This window comes from Pezoporus wallicus, unplaced genomic scaffold (genome assembly GCF_028554395.1).
Source record: "Pezoporus wallicus isolate ANWC-B61680 ecotype Strahan unplaced genomic scaffold, APGP_CSIRO_Pwel_v1 contig_4816, whole genome shotgun sequence".
Taxonomy (NCBI): domain Eukaryota; kingdom Metazoa; phylum Chordata; class Aves; order Psittaciformes; family Psittacidae; genus Pezoporus; species Pezoporus wallicus.
In genome coordinates, this window is record NW_026640990.1 from 5,182,957 (window position 1) to 5,200,203 (window position 17,247).

General features: G+C 42.1%; 2 protein-coding genes across 3 annotated transcripts in view; one reads left to right on the top strand and one right to left on the bottom strand.

Annotated features, from left to right (window-relative positions):
* Nucleotides 1-8,574, bottom strand: part of JMJD1C (jumonji domain containing 1C) — a 164,634-nt gene extending 156,060 nt beyond the window's left edge. For both annotated transcript variants that reach the window (XM_057421586.1, XM_057421583.1), the window contains exon 1: nt 8,206-8,574. In XM_057421586.1, the coding sequence (XP_057277569.1) occupies nt 8,206-8,361 (156 nt within the window). In that variant the 5' untranslated portion in view covers nt 8,362-8,574. The remainder of the gene's footprint in view (nt 1-8,205) is intronic.
* On the top strand, nt 8,421-12,984 carry LOC130605772 (transcription initiation factor TFIID subunit 4-like). Its single transcript, XM_057421524.1, has 2 exons — nt 8,421-8,909; nt 12,889-12,984. Exons 1-2 carry the CDS (start codon nt 8,421-8,423, stop codon nt 12,982-12,984), a joined length of 585 nt encoding a protein of 194 aa, XP_057277507.1.
* Nucleotides 12,985-17,247: the final 4,263 nt, after the last annotated feature.

Below are 17,247 nucleotides of genomic sequence, written 5' to 3' on the forward strand. Positions count from 1 at the left end.
TTGCTACTGCTCCTCAAAAATACTTTCCAGTACCTCCTTTCCAGACAAAAGAGATTTGACTTGGGCCACTCAGCAAGTGCTCTGTCTTTCACAGAGGAATCACACTCCAGATCTTAAATCATCATTTTATTAAAGAGCCCTGTTCTCTTTGCAAAAAAGTAAACCCATGGTGAGTCAACCTAACTACTACATCAGCAGTGCCTACCTGAGTTATCACACATAGCAGGAAGTTACTTGCAGAGAAGCCTAGCTGCAATCATTTCAACGTCTACATTAATTACACTGCTGATCAGAAAAATAAAAAAGATTATATTTTTGCAGAAATATTATATGCAATATTTCACTGAGGCATCAGATGTATACACATTTCACCATATAAATGCCTGTTTCCCCCAAAGCATTTAATTTCACATCTATTCTCCCAAAACTTGCCTTTGCAAAGAAGTATAGCACCAACAGATTTCAAATTATGCTATGGGTTTTAAACATATATTTCCTTATTCAAGTGAAAGAATAAGTTATTTATACTGAATGAATAAGTATCATCAGTTCAACTGCAATACATAATTCCTGCATTAGAGCTGAGCAATCCAAGACAGATTTACTAGTTACAGTGAATGGAACTTCCTAAGATATTTAAGTTAGTTTTCAACTACTTCGTGCAGGCCATGATCCAGAGACATTTCTCCCGGAAATAGTGACAGCTTAAGCTGCACCTACCCTCTGTCATTTGCCTCCAATTGATCCCATACCCCCCGTTGATCCTATAAGCCCCAATACAACTGCTTGAAGTGCCATAGCAGCATCAGGAAACTGGTCAGGGTTAAAAAAAAATTAAGCCAGCAGTGCCACCAAGAGAAATGTCTGTGGAACCACAGTCTCCAAAACCTCTAAAAATGCTGCCATGGGAAGGTCAAGCTAAAAGCCTTAATGCTTACCCGGCACCTTCTGTGCCCATGAAGCATTGAACCGAGTACATGAATTAGGTCAAATCCAGTTTCTCTATGTAAAAGGAGGCAATTTCCTCATGAGCAGCTTAAGATGCTCCATTCCACTCAATTCTGAAAGTCAGTAACGGCTGTTTAAAGTAAAATAATGATATTTTTAAGAAAATTACTAGAAAGCAAAACACAGCAAAATCCACAAGGTCCTTCTAGTTCCCCTTCTCTCACTCTTATAACAAGAAAGTTAGTTGATGGTAAACCCAGATATCACTAAAAAGAGTAGCTTTCTGGACGAGTCAATATAATGAAGCAATATAGCATTAGTTTAGCTTAGAATTCTCCACTATCTTCAAAGAACAAGCTGGTTACAAGCAGATCAGGCTTCAGACCCTACCTAGTAGGGATAGGAGGGAAACCATCCTTGCAGCAACACTGAATGTCAGTGCCCAAAGCACAAAGGTGGCCAATAACACCACATCATAGCAGTGTCTCTTTTGAGACAAACACCTTGGTGTCAACCTGAGGTAAACTTCTCATACGATCAATACTTACTTTGCTCCATCAAAAGCAGAAGCAGCTTACCGAGTCCTACCAAAAGGGAAGGTCAAGCCCCAGCAGAGAAACTCAAGATCACTGGTGGAACTACACATCTCTACAAGTCACTGACACTGGGATCAGAAGAAGGCTGAGCTTATTTTTGGCCAAGTCTTAAAAGGACCACATTTAAAATTCACTCAATTTGTCATTAAAGAACAGTTCTGCTGTTGTCAAGCAGGTTTTGAGATGTTGGTATGTGCACAGAAATAACAGCTTCTTCTAAAATAAGTACTCATTCTTTAAAACTCTTTACAATGGCTATGACCTGCTGTGTGTTGTTTCTTTGTTGGTTTGTGTTATTTTTGAAATACCTCCAAAGATCCACACAAAGTTCTGGACCAAAACAAGTTTGATGTAATGCAAATCTGGAATAATACATTGTTTGTATGGATGGCATATAAAAGGCAAAAGCGAGTATTTTTCTGATTAAGAAAATACTTGATATATCTTTCTTAAAGCCTCCTGAAACACTTAAGTACAAGATCAAACTTTCCTTTTCCCGTATTTCATCTCCCGCTGCATACTTTGCAACTATGCAGCAAATTAATAAACTGAATAATGCCTAGGTCAGGACACCTAAATTCTGTTTGCAAACTTGACATTCAAATAAACTTTCCTCAAAATCCACCAGTGTTAAGTATGTATTTACTTGTTGATCTTCATCATATTCAGGATTCTATTAGCATAAAAGCAAAGAAGAGGGAAGGGAAGAGAATAAGCCATTGAATCCCTGTAGCCAATTACATCAGAACACTTGTTTGTTTGATCTTATTGTCAATTACTATGAAAAAGATGCTCTTTCCTGAACACTAACTTCACTTGGCAACTCTGGAAGACAGATGAGGTGACATTCACAGGCACAGGATGACAAGCTCAATCTTATTAGAAACACAGAAAGGAAACAGGAAGTTTTCTTTACTCCTGAGCCAAGAGAAGATTAGTTGACATGCACCAAAACTTACAAGACTTACAAGACTCTTGCTGGCTTCAATACTGGTACAGAACAGTAGAAACAACTGAAAATTGTCTAAATCCCTGTTGCATTCTGAGCTTCTCCCAATCCTTTCAAACCAAATTCAAAACACATACAAAAAGCATCCTACAACATCCCTCCTCTGGATCCAGAGGCAATATTGATGTGATAAACTCTGGCATGTTTCCAGCATCATCTCCAATCACTGGAGTCAATAACGTGACAAGCTCTTAACCAACAACTTGCCCTTCATCTTTCACCCAGATGCTGGTACAGAAACATGTAGCATTTTTAAATTCCATTATCCACCATCAGACTATGCACAACTAGTTTAAAGCTTGTTTCTGTATTTACTTTGTACAGTATTTTTACTAGAGAGTTTGACATCTTCCAGTTTCTTTTAAGGTTAACAAGTAAAAGCTGCACAGCATGTACTTCTAAAATAAGGAATGAAAAAAACAATTTAATTTTTAATCAGATTAGCTCAAATGTATTAAGAACATTCAGTTTCTCCTTACAAGTGGAAAGAAAAAGCACGTTGCACTAGAAATTAATATATGGCAGAAAACAGATGTAACCCACAGAAGTGCAATTCTGTGCCTGTATGACAAAGCCATATGCCATTCATAAAGTTTGGGAATGCAGAAGGTTACAACAATTACAAGTCAAAAAGACTGCACAAGAGCAGATCCACACACAGTGAAAGCAAGTTTAACTTCATCTTTCAGTGAAAAGCTATCCGTGCATGGAGTACTTCTCTAAAATATTTCCAAATTACGAGCAATTATTTCAAATTATTTTCATGTTATCTAGAATGGAATACTGATTAAGTTTCCACTTTACTGTTAAGTGAGGGCAAATTCAGCTAAAATAGACACACAAAGTCTGCAGCCATTCTCTTTAAATGTTTTTAACAGAAATACTGAATTTTTAACAATTCCTTGTTTGCAAATTAGCAAAGATGAGATATTTAAAAAATACAGTTTACCAAAACTGTTAATGTCCTGTTTTCTCTACTATATCTTAATAATTTTACTGCAAATAAAAATCAAACAGCTGCTTCAAACTATCACTAGTATTTAGTATTTTATGAAGGATATCTAACATGGTGATTTATTGCTATAATGTATTTCCTTATGCACAACTACTGTATGTTACATCTGCCTATCATAAAACATTAAAGACTACCAAAGTACTCAATTCTGTCTTTCAACCCATGAATATCATGGCAGCAAAGTTCCCGCATCAGTAAATACACAGTTACAGATCACTGCAACTTATAGCTATACTTTTTATTAAGGGTTGCACATTATGTGTTTAAAAGCTTATTTCCATTTTGTTTTTCATGTAGAGAAAATACACAGCTGACTATATGATTATATTCAATGTACAACTGCAGGATCATGAAAAGTCACACAACTCTGAAGCACTTCTGGTAAGCAAAATCATTTTAATAATTTGGTTTACATTAAAAAAAAAATTGCTCCTCTAAATAATCACTTCTTAAACACAGTATAAGAGAACACCTCTGCCATTACCATGTCAAATCTCATCAGTAGTGATTAAATACACGTTTTGCAATGTGTGACCCAGAAAGCAATTCTTTTGGGACAGCAAACCCAGGGAGATCATATGACATTGACTCCACCTCTTTCCTCCTGTCCCTTTCTTTATTTGACCACAGTTATCACTGCAATCAGAGAGCACACAGGCTTTTCCAAGCAGTTGGCAGCAGCAAGGCAAAACAGAGTTCCCAGCTTCTTCTAGCAACATTCACTGTTACTTAAGCAGAAAAAGCAGTTATGAATTCTCACAACGACTAGTGAAACACACACACATATACACACACAAATACATGTACATGTTAAACTTCTTTTTGCTTGTATTTTTATTAATAGATACATGTTTTTCATGAAACAGGAATGTTCAGGAATGGAAGATCAAAAGGTCTATCAAGTTGTGACTCAGACCATGAAAATCATCAAGAAAACTCCTGGATTAAATTTTATACATTGTACGTATTGTATAGGTAGAGCAGGTATTTTAAAGCATCTGAAACATTACACAGTGACTAAAAATGAGGCATGGGTTCCAAATCCTAGCAGGAAGTATCTGTCTGTAACGGCAAGTGCATTCATGTTCCAGAAGACCAACAGCACTCCCACCCAGCGACAGTTGTTCTCACCATATTCCTCACTAGTGGTACATTAACAGGAAAGCTGAGGAAGCCAAATTTCAGTAAAATAGTGGAAAACACTTTGACACTATTCTTCTTAAAAAAATAAATAAATCAATCAATAAACCCATTTTACAATGAAACTGAGACCATATATCAGCTATGTTGCAATCATAAAACATGTAAGTAAGGAGTCATTCAACATACTTCCATGGATTAGGAGAGACCTATCAGGAAGAAGATACTGGATACCTGAGTTCTTTTCTGTATTTTCTTACCACAACAATTTCAATAATCAAAATATTAATTACTTTAGTTATGAAAATCAAAAAGTACACTTAGGAGCATATGAAAACTGGAGTCTTCATTTGCCTGCTCACAAGCAGAAAGCAGCTAGTCCAGCCTTCAAGCCTGGAGTTCCCAATTTAATGAGTAGTTCTATTTACACCAGAACTAATGAAGTTCCGTTTCCTGCAGATTTGCTCTTACAAGCCCTGTGGCCACTTAAGATTAATTATGTCAGTTGCTTCTAACCTTGCCAATGTCTCAGTAAGATCCTGCACCTCATAAAGCTCTCTATTCATCCATATGTTCCCATATCCACACTCATGCCTGCACTCATGCTTTTGTTAACACTCAGCTCTTTCTTGTGCCTTTAAAGCCACCTTCACATACCATCAGTTCCATCAACTACTCTGTATGGTGCTAAGCAAGAGGCAGCATATGCTGTGGCTGGTTTGAAGCTTGGTACATGCTGGTTGGCCAGCTGGAGACCACCTCTTTGCTTCCAAGAGGAGCACACAAAATGCCATAACCTCCTCACCTTTATGGGGTTTTTATGGGAGGAGAGCTCTCATGTCCCCTCAGACATCAGCTTTCACAGACTGGGGGAAGATGATCTTTCTCAGACCTCTCCGCACTCTTATATTGACTGAAACTGACTGGGGGGTTCATACTTATTAAGGAATAAAAGACACAAAGACAATGTAATGATACTTTCTTCCAAAGCCAGGATTAAGAGATAACTTGGTTTTGGTTGGTTGCAAAGCATATTGAAAATGCTCACTGCTGCCCTACTCCATTCCTGCAGCTGAGGGCATCTTCTGCACTTCTGCGATGTCCATCCACTCAGAGGGACGAGATATACACAAAATTGACAAAAAGTCAATTTCAAAATTTTTATGCTGCATCCTATGGCAGCAGTGAAACTGTCAAAAGAATTACCATTTCACTCCACTGATGAGGGGCAGAAGGGTCTGAAGCTATTCATAGGGAAAGCCACCTCAAGACAAAAGCCATGAAAGTATAAGAGCAGCACTCATCTACCTCAGATAGTTCACGTGGAGGCAAGGCTAGCTGAAAAAAAAATAATCTTATCCTCCACTGGGGGTAGGGGAAGAGAATACTCATGTTAACCAGTATCAACTAACAAATGCAAAAGGAGAGCCTAACCCACAGAAACTACCTGTTGCTAGCAGAAACCTTACCATTTCTTCCTCTATCCACTCCCTCTCTGATTTATGCTTGTTCGTGCCTTGGGGACAGAAAACAGGTAACACAAAAAACAAATACTGCACTTAGAGGGGCAATGACGCTCCAGTAGGTAAATTCTAATCTGTGACTCATTAGACCTAGATGGTATTTCCAAAACCTTCCCAGGCTTACAGCACTCCTAGGTGACTAGAAATCTATCTACACAGCATAATGCAGCACTCTGTTGCTAGCCTGAATACCAGAAGGAATATGGCCACAATAGCACCGCACTGCACCCAGGCTGAAGTGCAGGCTGGAGCATTCATCCTGCTCCCCAGGTAGTTTGGATCTATCCAAATAGCACTCTACTACAACATACAAGCATACCCTTAGTCATCCTGCCTCAGAAAACAGCTATAACGCTACAGTTCTTCCTTAAATTACTAAGAACTGTAATGAAAGACTATACGAAGATAAAAACACTCAGCGAAGTTAGGAACAGGAGCAAGTATTTACGACAGACAGTGCATGTTATCCATTTAACGTAACAGCCTCTGAAATGCCTTGGTTTTAATGCCCTTTCTCTGTCAGCTCTGCCCCTAGAGTTTACAAATTATGGCTCTGACTTGTAAATGGTAGTAAACAGCTCCTTAAACCTTACTCAGTGTTTCCATAATTGTATATAGATTCTAGAGAATACTGTCCTGCAAGAACATCCAAAATAGGTTCTAAAAATAAAACATTCTAGACTATTCTCACATACAACCAAAGGTTGAAAACACAGGGCATTTTATAAACAAGGGCATAAACAGCATGCTACTTGAATTATAGTTGGGGGGGGAGGGGGAGAAGGGGACATAAACAGCCTACAATATAGCAAAACAGTAGTATTTCCAGTGTCACATACATTCTGATTCTAAAGCACGGCTTAAAGCCTGGGATGTATGAAAAAAAGAATTCGTCATTTTTGCGAATTGCACTTTCCTCAACAAGCAATCAATAAGCTCCAAAACCAGGCAATTGTTTGCTTGATGAGTTTGTAAAAAAGGCAACATTCCACTCCTAACTGTGCTCGGCTGCGAACGCCTCCCCCTCACCAGTAGCAATACGGGCTGCCCAGCGCAATTTGGTGATCCCTTTTTTCAGCCTACGTAATGCCCATTTACATAGTCGTGGTATTTTTAAATGTGCGTTCCAAAGCACCAAATAATGTAAAAATCATGGAAGAAGACAGCCACAGCAATACCGTAGCACTCGCTTGACCACAAAACTCGCAAAGGAAATAACGACGAAGTTCACGAAGCACAATAAAACTCCATTTTACAGCTTATGCATTCAGAACACTAACCCAAGGAAATCCTGCTCGTGTTTCCCTCCCCAGCAAGAGTGTGTCTGAGCACAACAGAACATATCCTGGTTCCTTCGCTAGCCTCCACGCACATTCCTACACCCCTTAGGAAAACAGTGACAGCGGACATAAAAGGAAGGGAAACAATGACATTCTTTCAGTAACAGCTATCACCACCGCGTCCAGCACGTTAGCCCCCGTCGGTCAGGGCTACATGACGACGCTTTCTGCATTCCCCTAGCACAGGCGCATTCGCCCCCAGCCCGAGCACAGCTGCTCCAGGAGCAGGCTGGTTTTGCCTCGCCGGCCAGGCCAGGTATTTTCCCTCTCCTAACGCCACCGCGCCGGACGCAGCTGCAAAGCCAGGGCCCGCATCCGCACGAGGGGCACGGAGAAGACCGGGGCCAGGGCCGGAGTCGTTTCCCCCGAGCCGCGGCAGCACATGCCGTGGATAAACGCGTCTCGCCCCGGCCTCGACCCCCGGCGGCGGCGCGGGCTCCACGTCAGCCGTCCCCACCACCAGAGCGCTGACACGCATTCTTGCCCCGCACCGCCGCCCCCCGGGCGAAGGGCTGTGTCACGCCGGACCCGCCCGGGGCGTCCCACCGCCCCCCCCGCCGCCGCAGGCCCCGCGCCACCGCCTCGGCCCCACCGCAGCCCCCCGGCCCGGCATGGGACGGAACGCGGCTCTTACCGCCAGGTCGGGGCTGTGTGAGTCCCGCTGGGACACAGCACGGATGACCCCGGCCCGCCAGCGCCCGCTCTCCGGCGGCTCCTCGCCGCCGCCGCCGCCGACGCACAGGAACCGCTTCCCCACCAGCTCCGGCCGCGTCTCCACCGCCACCGCCATGGCCGCCGCCGCGCAGGCACCGCAACCAGCCACCGAGCCCCCTGCTCTACGGGCCGCCCATGGCGGGAGCGGCGCGGAGCGGGGACAGGAGAGGGACTCTTCGCCTCAGAGGCGGGCTGAGTGCGCGCCCCTCGGCCGGGCCGGCGCCGCGGGGCCGCTCCGCCGCTGCCTGCAGCCTGACACAAACACCCGAGGGGCGGGAGAGGGCCGGGGGCGCGCACTCCCTCCCTCCCTCGCTCGCTCACGCTCTCGTTCACCGACGCGCTGCGGCCCCGACCACTCCGCCCACGCAGCCCACTGCCATGGAGACCGGTACCACGCGCCGTCTCCCTCCGCCAGGCAGCGCGCGGGGAGGGGGCGAACGGGAGCCGCCGCCGCCGCGCGGCAAAGAGTCCGGCCGCGGCGGCACCGGCACCCGAGATGGGCCCGCACCAGCACCCTGCGGCAGCGCCTCCTGCCAGCAGCAGGGCGGGCCGGGGGCCTCGGACGTGCGCGGAAGTTCTAGCACCGCAGAGCGACTGTCCCCCGCGGAGGTCGCCTCCCGCCAGGTGAGCCCTGGGCTGTTGCCCCCTGCCCAGCCCCGCGGCGGGGGAGCACGGCTCTCACCTGCAGACCGCGGCGACCGCCCGCTCCCACCGCCCCGTCTCGCCGTCTGCGGCTACCGGCACCTGCACACCGTCCGCCCGGCTCCGGTCCCGGTCCCGCGGCAGGGGTTGCAGACACAGCTTCTGCCGGGGACATCCCCTCAGGTGCCCCGAGGCTGTCCCGCACCCTGCTCTAAGCGTATCGCTCCGAGAGCTCGGGCTGGGGGAACCGCTTGCAGGTAACAGGACGCCCATGATTCCGGCCCTCCACGGGTCGGGAGAGTTCGGAGAGGCGCTGCCCTCATCTGCAGCGCCTTCTTCCCCCAGTTTAGCTTATTGGCTAAACAAAAACAACCATCCAGCTTTTCCTATTGCAAATAAGGCCACGCAACGCTACGAGAATACAGTGTTTGTTTGGTCCATCATAAATAAGCCTTTACAGGCATGAACAACACTTCAGACCAAGTAGACATTATTTAACACTGAACGCAAGTGAGCAGAGGACATCAGAGCAGCCACCTCAGAGACTCACATGTACTTCAAAATCGAGAGAGCTCTGGTTATAACACATAACAAAGCTATGTTCTGTAGCAATTGCTATCATCTTACTGTTTTCTGTATTGAATCCTGCAGTCATGCTGTAGTAATGTAGTAATGCTATATTCGCGTTCTGAGAGGTTTTCCTTCATGCTATCTAGAGGTATAGCTTTCATCACTGGTATCCTTGCTCTGAGGAGAGCAGGTTAATGATCTCTCATCTAGCACTAGAAGGCAAATTTGAATAGTGCATTTTTAAAAAAATAGATTATGAGACTAAAGCAATAAATCAAGGGTGCAAACTTAGCACATTCCCATATATTTCAGTAAAACAGCTTCTGGTACAAGAGGAGCTAATTAACAGGAAAAAAAGAATCATCATTCACCATGACAGGTTTGTTCACAGTATTCTAATAGCTTATAAAACATAACATTTATACAAGGACCTACATCTGCTTGTCAACCCATTGGCAGTAGACTAGGGATGCAGAAGTGTGCTCCTTAGCTGAAGAAGACACCACAGCACGTTTGAGCTATATGAGATCTTCATCCACATGTGAAAGGTAATGCTTCAATCAACCCAAGTCCTGCATTTTGCAGAACAAGCAAATATTAGCTAGGTACAGAGCAGTTATTCATAAAGGGTATAAAAAGAAGTTAACTAAATAAATATAAAACTCTTTCAAATTAGAAAGATTAGATCCCCTCTTGTTTAGCCAAAGAATAGTTTGAAATTACCAAATTATACACTTAAATAGTGTGCAAACCATATTATGAAAAAGTTACCTGATTCTAGATTGAACTTGTAAATTTGTCATGGAACACCAACATGTTAATAAAATATTTTTAATTTGTTCCAAAAAATCATGTCACAAAGTGATGATACCAGAATCATGTTTTACAGAATCGTTTAGTACAGGTTAGAATTCACTAAAGGCTATTGTATCATTTTGTAGTTGTTACCACATTTCCTGAAATTATCAGCAAGATCAAGTAACATCAACCTTGAGGTGTAAACTCCCACGGTTGGCTGCCAGGTCACAGATGCCTGGTGAGAAGGGCAAGACCTTTACCCAGCTCCCTGCCACAACACTGAGCACAGGGCTCCTCAAACAGCTTTCCAGGTAGACAGGGAGAAGAGAGTTTAAGGGAGAGCCTCCACATACTGTCAGGGCAGCTGCACTCCCTGCTCACCCTGCAACTCAGCTTTATTCTTTCAGTTACTAGGTTCTGAAGAGCTTTTGTTACCTGTACGTGCTTTAAGAAGGTCAAAATTCCTGTGTTCAGGTGGATCAGCACACAAGAGACCCATAGGTTGCTGAACACATTTCCCACCTTAGGCAACTTACTTTCTTAGCCTCTGTTCACCATTTCTTCTTTGCTTCTCCCTTTTCATCTTGTTTCTCTGCAAAGTGCTGGAAAGGGGGAGAGTGGTAAGAGTTGAGGACGTGAATAAGTCAGCTCAGACACCCCAGCTGCAACAGAACATAAAGTAATGGTACTGTGGCCCAAGGCCTGAAGATAATCTAGAGACTAACTTTTAGATAATCTGTCCTCTATCACACTTTGGTAGAATTTCTTCCTTTCTCAGAAGTCTTTGCAGGTATCAAACCAACACATTAATTCCCCTTTCCTTCCTCCTCTATTTCCTTGATAAGTATTATGCAATACTTGAACTGAAAATTCCAAACACCAAAATTCACAGGATTAAAGGATTAGGGATGGTATGAATTGATGCATCTTCTTGAGAAAGTGGCATAAGGACGCCTCTTCTCAGATTACTCTAAGAAGGCCAGAGGAATCATCCTCTTGGAGCTCAGGGGCAATGCCCAGAGGCAGGTACCCATGGACAACAACAAAACAGAGCTGGCATTTTCAGGCTGAAGAAGTCCAGAAAACACCAAAGCAAAATGCCTCAAGGCTGAGCTCCAGGGAAGGAGGCTCTTCTTTGGAAACAGACTGTAAGGAAACCACCATTGCATTCCTATGTGGCCCCAAGGCAGCTCTGGCAGTAAATATAGTGAGTGTTCAACTGAGTCACCAAGATTTACAGGTAAAGTAAAAAAGTTCAGCCATCCAAACAATGGAAAAACAACAGATACTAGATATGATCTGCTGGGTTCATCCTCTCACCCAAACTGCATACCAAACTGATGCTAACCACCTGATCCCATCTGAAAGAGGCAACCAGGTCATCCCAATAGGAAGATGTGTGAAACAAGACTGTGTTCTATACTTTCAAGTGTCAAGAAGAGATTTACATTATTTCAAGAATCACTGCATCTTCCTTTTTTTTTAATATAAGTGAAAAAATATTGATGGTGCTGTTTATATCCTCAACAAACAGCTTCTATGGCTGTAGACCCTACTTCAGCTGGGCATTTAATCATCTGAAAAAGCTGTCATGCATATACTGTATTGACAGCATCCTTAAATTGCACAGATTGCTAAATAAAGGTTTTTTTAGTTTTTTTTTTTCAGATATTTTCAGTCCCACTTCTCCAAAAGCATACACGTTGGTCAGTTGCAAAATTAAGGTCTTTACTGAGAGCTATTTCTAACTTTCAGATTAAAATCCAGCACAGCCTGTACTGACAGTAATTGTACCTTATCCATATAGATAAATACTGCATTTAGAAATAGTTATTTCCACTTTGACAGAGGAAGGCAAAATGAATTGTCACTGTCACAACCCTTAAGCAAATGGAATATTGAACCAGCTCTTCCTAAAATTCTATGCTATATACTTTTTACCTTTCCTTGGGAGATAGCAAACATCAGTTTCCTCTAAAGTCATAATTCCTCAGAAATTTGGAAAGTCATATTTAATACTTTCCAGAGCTCAGCATCAGAAATTAAGAATTTATATTTAATAGAAATTTGCATCATTTGGTTCAAAAAGTTTTCTAACATGAGAATTCATAGCCAAGAGAAAACCAGTTTCTCTCAAACATCAGTTATTTCTACTGCAAAGATAAGGTAAGGGAGTTGGAAAACAAAAGTTATCTTCTACGTTGAATCTAAGGGCTTTTCTTAATGCATCCTACCAAAACTATCTTTCTTAAAAAGAGAATTACTTCAATGGTAAGACAGTCCTTGAGAACTGAATGGGACACAAGGGCTAGTGGGAAAATATGATTAAAGACAGTTATTTAATGCTGGTGCAAATTCTGCATTAAACACCTGGGGGTACAAAGGTAAATAACAGTAGGAGTTATGCTTCATGGGATTATTTCCCCAGCTCTACCACTAACACCCCCTATGGTGATTTACTATTACTTGCATCACTGGCTAGAGCCACAACTCCATCTGGGGGTGTCAGCTGGCCACTAACAGATCTTTTCCTGTGTTTTGGCTTTGTCACTTGTAAAAAGGCTGTAAATTTACTGTTATATTTACACCACAGGTGAATAGAGCACCCCACCATGCCTGGTATTGCCTTCAGAACTTTCTTGATACCATTCCTGCTGTTGCTGCAAGCACACAAAGGGGAAAGATTTAAGTTGATTGCATTTGCAAATCATTCCAGCCATACCTGCACTAGAAAACACTGCAGTTCACAGGGTGCTACTCTATCAGTGCTTACAATAGTAAGGAGCACTACTGAGCCTCCGTGTGATGTTTCACAGTCCTTTTATAGCCTAGAATAGATAAGCACTCACAGCACACTCAAATTCCTACATTACTTTCTGTTCCAGTTAATGATACATCACCAAAAGGTGTCTAAACAAATTTAAAAATTTGGTTTTCAATACATCCCCTTCCTCAGAAGCTTGCTGACATCTTAAAATATTAACCTATCCATATTTCCTCTCCCTTCACACACACACTCCCCCAAGCCCCATATCATTCCCAATCACAATCACCTGACACTTGAACTGGTAAGACAGAGCTCACAAACATCCCACATCTGTTTTAAATACGCAGTCAGCCAGCTTAGCCCAATGGAGCTGCAAGGGCAGGTTTTCCTGAGCCTTAGGACTTCTGCCCTGGAGCTGCTGAGAGGCACACGTCCCTTGTCCTCTACAGTGGAGGTGGCCACCTTCCTCCACCTTTAACAGCTGCCACTGTTTCTGCAGGTAAGTATTTAACTGCAGCCTGAAGACAGAATGTTATTGGTACAGAACAGTCTTTCCTACTACTGATGAGTTTATGGAGGTGAAAAGTAGGGGGTGGGGAAATAGCAATAACAAAGCTGTGAGTCTCCACCTTTCCTGAATATCTACATGCTTAATTTGTTATATGAAACTTAAGGACCCTACCTTAGCATTATCAGATAATGTCTCCTTCTAAAACAACTTCTGTGAATTTGCTTGGAGAAAAATGTTCTTAGTTTCTTCCAAACACAGATGGAAGATGCCATCTTCTAGTTGGCTAATGGTCACTCAGCAGAAGTGCAAGTACTGAAAGCAAGGATAATGCACAGGCCAAAGCAGTATAATGTTTTTATGTCTTTTTTTTGTGGACATCTTAGTAATGTTAGATATCCATTCACGTTTCTTCCTTACGTTTCAGCAAGCTGTTGATACCAGCTTGAGGCTTTGGTACTTCTTGGGAACCAGACTGAGCTTTAGGCATGTCTGTCGGCCCCTAACAGAGCTTTCCTGGGACAACACACACTGTAACACCCAGAACAAAGAGCCAGAACTGAGAACAAATTCTTACTTAGCTGAGGGGATCTGGCTACAGAACAGAACTCTAGGAGAGGTCAGGCATATTCAGAGCCTGAGCAATCTCAGCAATGCTGATGTTCCTGCTGAAAATGCCTGCCTTTCAGTGGATTGCTCCCAGCATTGGTGCTCCTTTCTCCTGTCAATCTGAAACCATCATCCTTAAAAATGAATTAATCACTTTTCTGGGAACCTTTGCCTCCAGTAGTGGTTCCTCTCACTTGCACCTAAGCTGTATAAAGGCCTGTAAGTGCTTGGTACTGCTGGCAGGGTATTAGGTAGCAGTAATGTTTGGTATACAGAAATGCCTGCTTCTCTCACAGAAGTTTCTAGAGTGCAAATTTTGTGGATTATCCAGTGTGTGAGTGTATTTTTACCTAATGTTAAATGTTCGGTTATTGTTATCGCTCTGTTTTTGCAATTAGTAGGTTTATAAGGTTAGCAGATGGGCAACAGTAAAAAAACAAAAAAACAACTCTGAAAATATAAGTAACTGTGAAGGCAGTTATTACTTCTATGCTAAAGTCTGCTAGAATCTTGTAGGAGAGCTTCTTACTGTTTTGGATGCAAGGTGTTGAAGTAGATCACTTTATGAGTAGATACTGTTGCTGATGGAAAAAATAGCATATATTCAGCATTGAAATAAATATAGAGATCTTCTTTGAATTAACTGGGAGCTGGATCATGACACCTATCTTCATTGGAGATCACTGGTGTATTGTGTAGTAAAGATAAAAAAGTGAAAATGAGCAACTCTGCAACCTTCTATTCCAAGTGTTTCAATCCATCACATGTGTGGTACCATAAGAACCTTCAAACAACTCTAATTTAGGAGGCAGAAGCGTTATAATCTGATTAGTACTCTGTATGTAACTTTCTCAATGTTTATATCAAAGCTTCTTACTTATCTGTAAAAAAATCATTATTAAAAGCTGCATTGGTGCTGCCATCCTGGTGATTTCTTACCTACTAAACTCTAGTTGCTATATGAATTGTGTTGGGGTTGTGCCCCCTTCAGAAGCAGGGACTCTTGCAAATAGCAGCTTTAGACTGAAATCACTTTGGTGTTGATGTTACTTACCCTGACATAACTAATACAGGTTGTGGTTATGGTAAAGAAATTGCTTAGCATGCTGCTACACAATACACACAATAAAAAGCCAATGGGAACTTTTAGGGTCTAGAATAGCTCTAAAGCCCAGGTGAGAAACAGCTGAATTTAGCTATCATTAGACTATGCATTGCTAAGGGACAAAGACTTGACAATGTCACTTATAGCTACTTCCTTGTTTGGAAAAAAACCCAAAACCTAGTGACTGGGTCTTTCTGAAACTGAGGTAGAAAGAAAAGCTCATAATCACTTAAAAAAAACAACCCAGAACTTTTAGCTAACTCTTCTTTTTGTAAGGTTCTAGAACAACATTTGTCCTCACATTCTATCTGTCTTAGCCTCACTCTTACTACTCTGCTATCCAAATTCCTTTGCATTTTCTTAATGCAAATTTAGTACTTTCCCTTTATGTTTATATCATTAAACAGAATTGTTTAATATCAGCTTTGTCTAAACCAGTAACTATCACATGTGGTAACTACGAGTTTCTGTGTCAGGAAGGGTTAACAAATTATTAGTGTTAATTGTGTCCTGCAATTCAGCAATAGCCACTGTCTAACAATTTTTACCTCTTTGGTACAGATTGTTTTAATATTTCATAGTGTTGTATAGCCCAGGATGTAAACAAATTATGTTACAGGTTCTGTGATCTTCTTTTTCCTGGCATTGTTATCCCAATTAAAACTCACAAATTTGCTAGTGAGCCAGTAACTTCTTCAACTAATTTACTGTTCTCATTAGGAGTGTTCTAGGGTCTGTCTCGCATTTGTTAAGGCTATACTCAAAATTGGTCTTGGAAAGGGTTATCTGGAAAGGCACAGACATACATAGAGAGATGAGAAGGGAGTTGCTCAGATGTGCTTAGTTCCCAGTAGTTGTAGGTATCTGCATTACTGCTGTTTCTAGTGTAACTAATGCTCAATTACGTTTATTTATATCATTATTTTCCTTTTGCATATGGCTTCCGGACCAGACATTTCTATTAATTCGGAGAAATAAGTCTCTTCAAATTTTTATCTATACAGGGACTTAGCTGTTTCTGCCCCATGCTATTTTGTAGTATGATATGCAGAAATCCTAAGGAACAATATCTGTAGATTTATAATATTCCAAAATGTTCTTAATATAACACCTGAAGTAATTTTAGCAAGGTATGTGTAGGTGGTTGCATGGACACAGACCCAAATGCAAATTGCACAGGTATCCAGGAGACCAACAGTTTCAGTGAGTGGTCTGAAGGTGGGCTTGATCTCACTGTTGAGTCCTAAATCCAAGAAACTAATGGATGCCAGTTACTGCACTACCCTTCCTATATTTAGATACTGATCATGCTTTAAAAGTAATAGGCCATAATACTTGTTAGCTCTAATATTAGAAGTACCTGATGCAAGGCAAAAGGAAGAATAGCAATTGAAGGTAAATCTCTGCATCTCGGTTCTCTATTTTTTCTCTTGCCTGTTATCTTTTCCCTTTTAATCAAAAAGCTGTTTCAAGGTAACTTTGGTATTACTGAGTTGCAGCAGTAAACTATATGGGATTATTCATTATTTGACCACATCTAAAGAAGGATGACCCCAAATCGTAAAACACTGAGTTCCAATTGTAACTGCATTAAGAGAATACAGCGTGCAGAAAATTCCCCAGCACAAGCTGATCTGTATCTAAAAGCCCTAGGCGTAACCTGGACTTCAGAAAAGGCCAGCAAGTCATTTCTGCTAGCCCTATAATCCCAGTGGTGTTATTTACCTGGAGCAGACTAGATGACTGCACAGAGATTTGAGATGATTCAGAAAGGGTGAAGGTCCAAGGCAGGTGGAGAGCCAGCCTACGTGGCTGTACTGATGTCCTAGACTGGGGAGTGATGTCCTCTTTACAGGAAGAGGAGTCAAACGGCTCTTATTAAACCCATAATTTGTGACTCTTGTATGCCTGAATGTAATGCAAATCTGCTGTTCTTCTTGTTTGAAATTACTGACAACAGAAG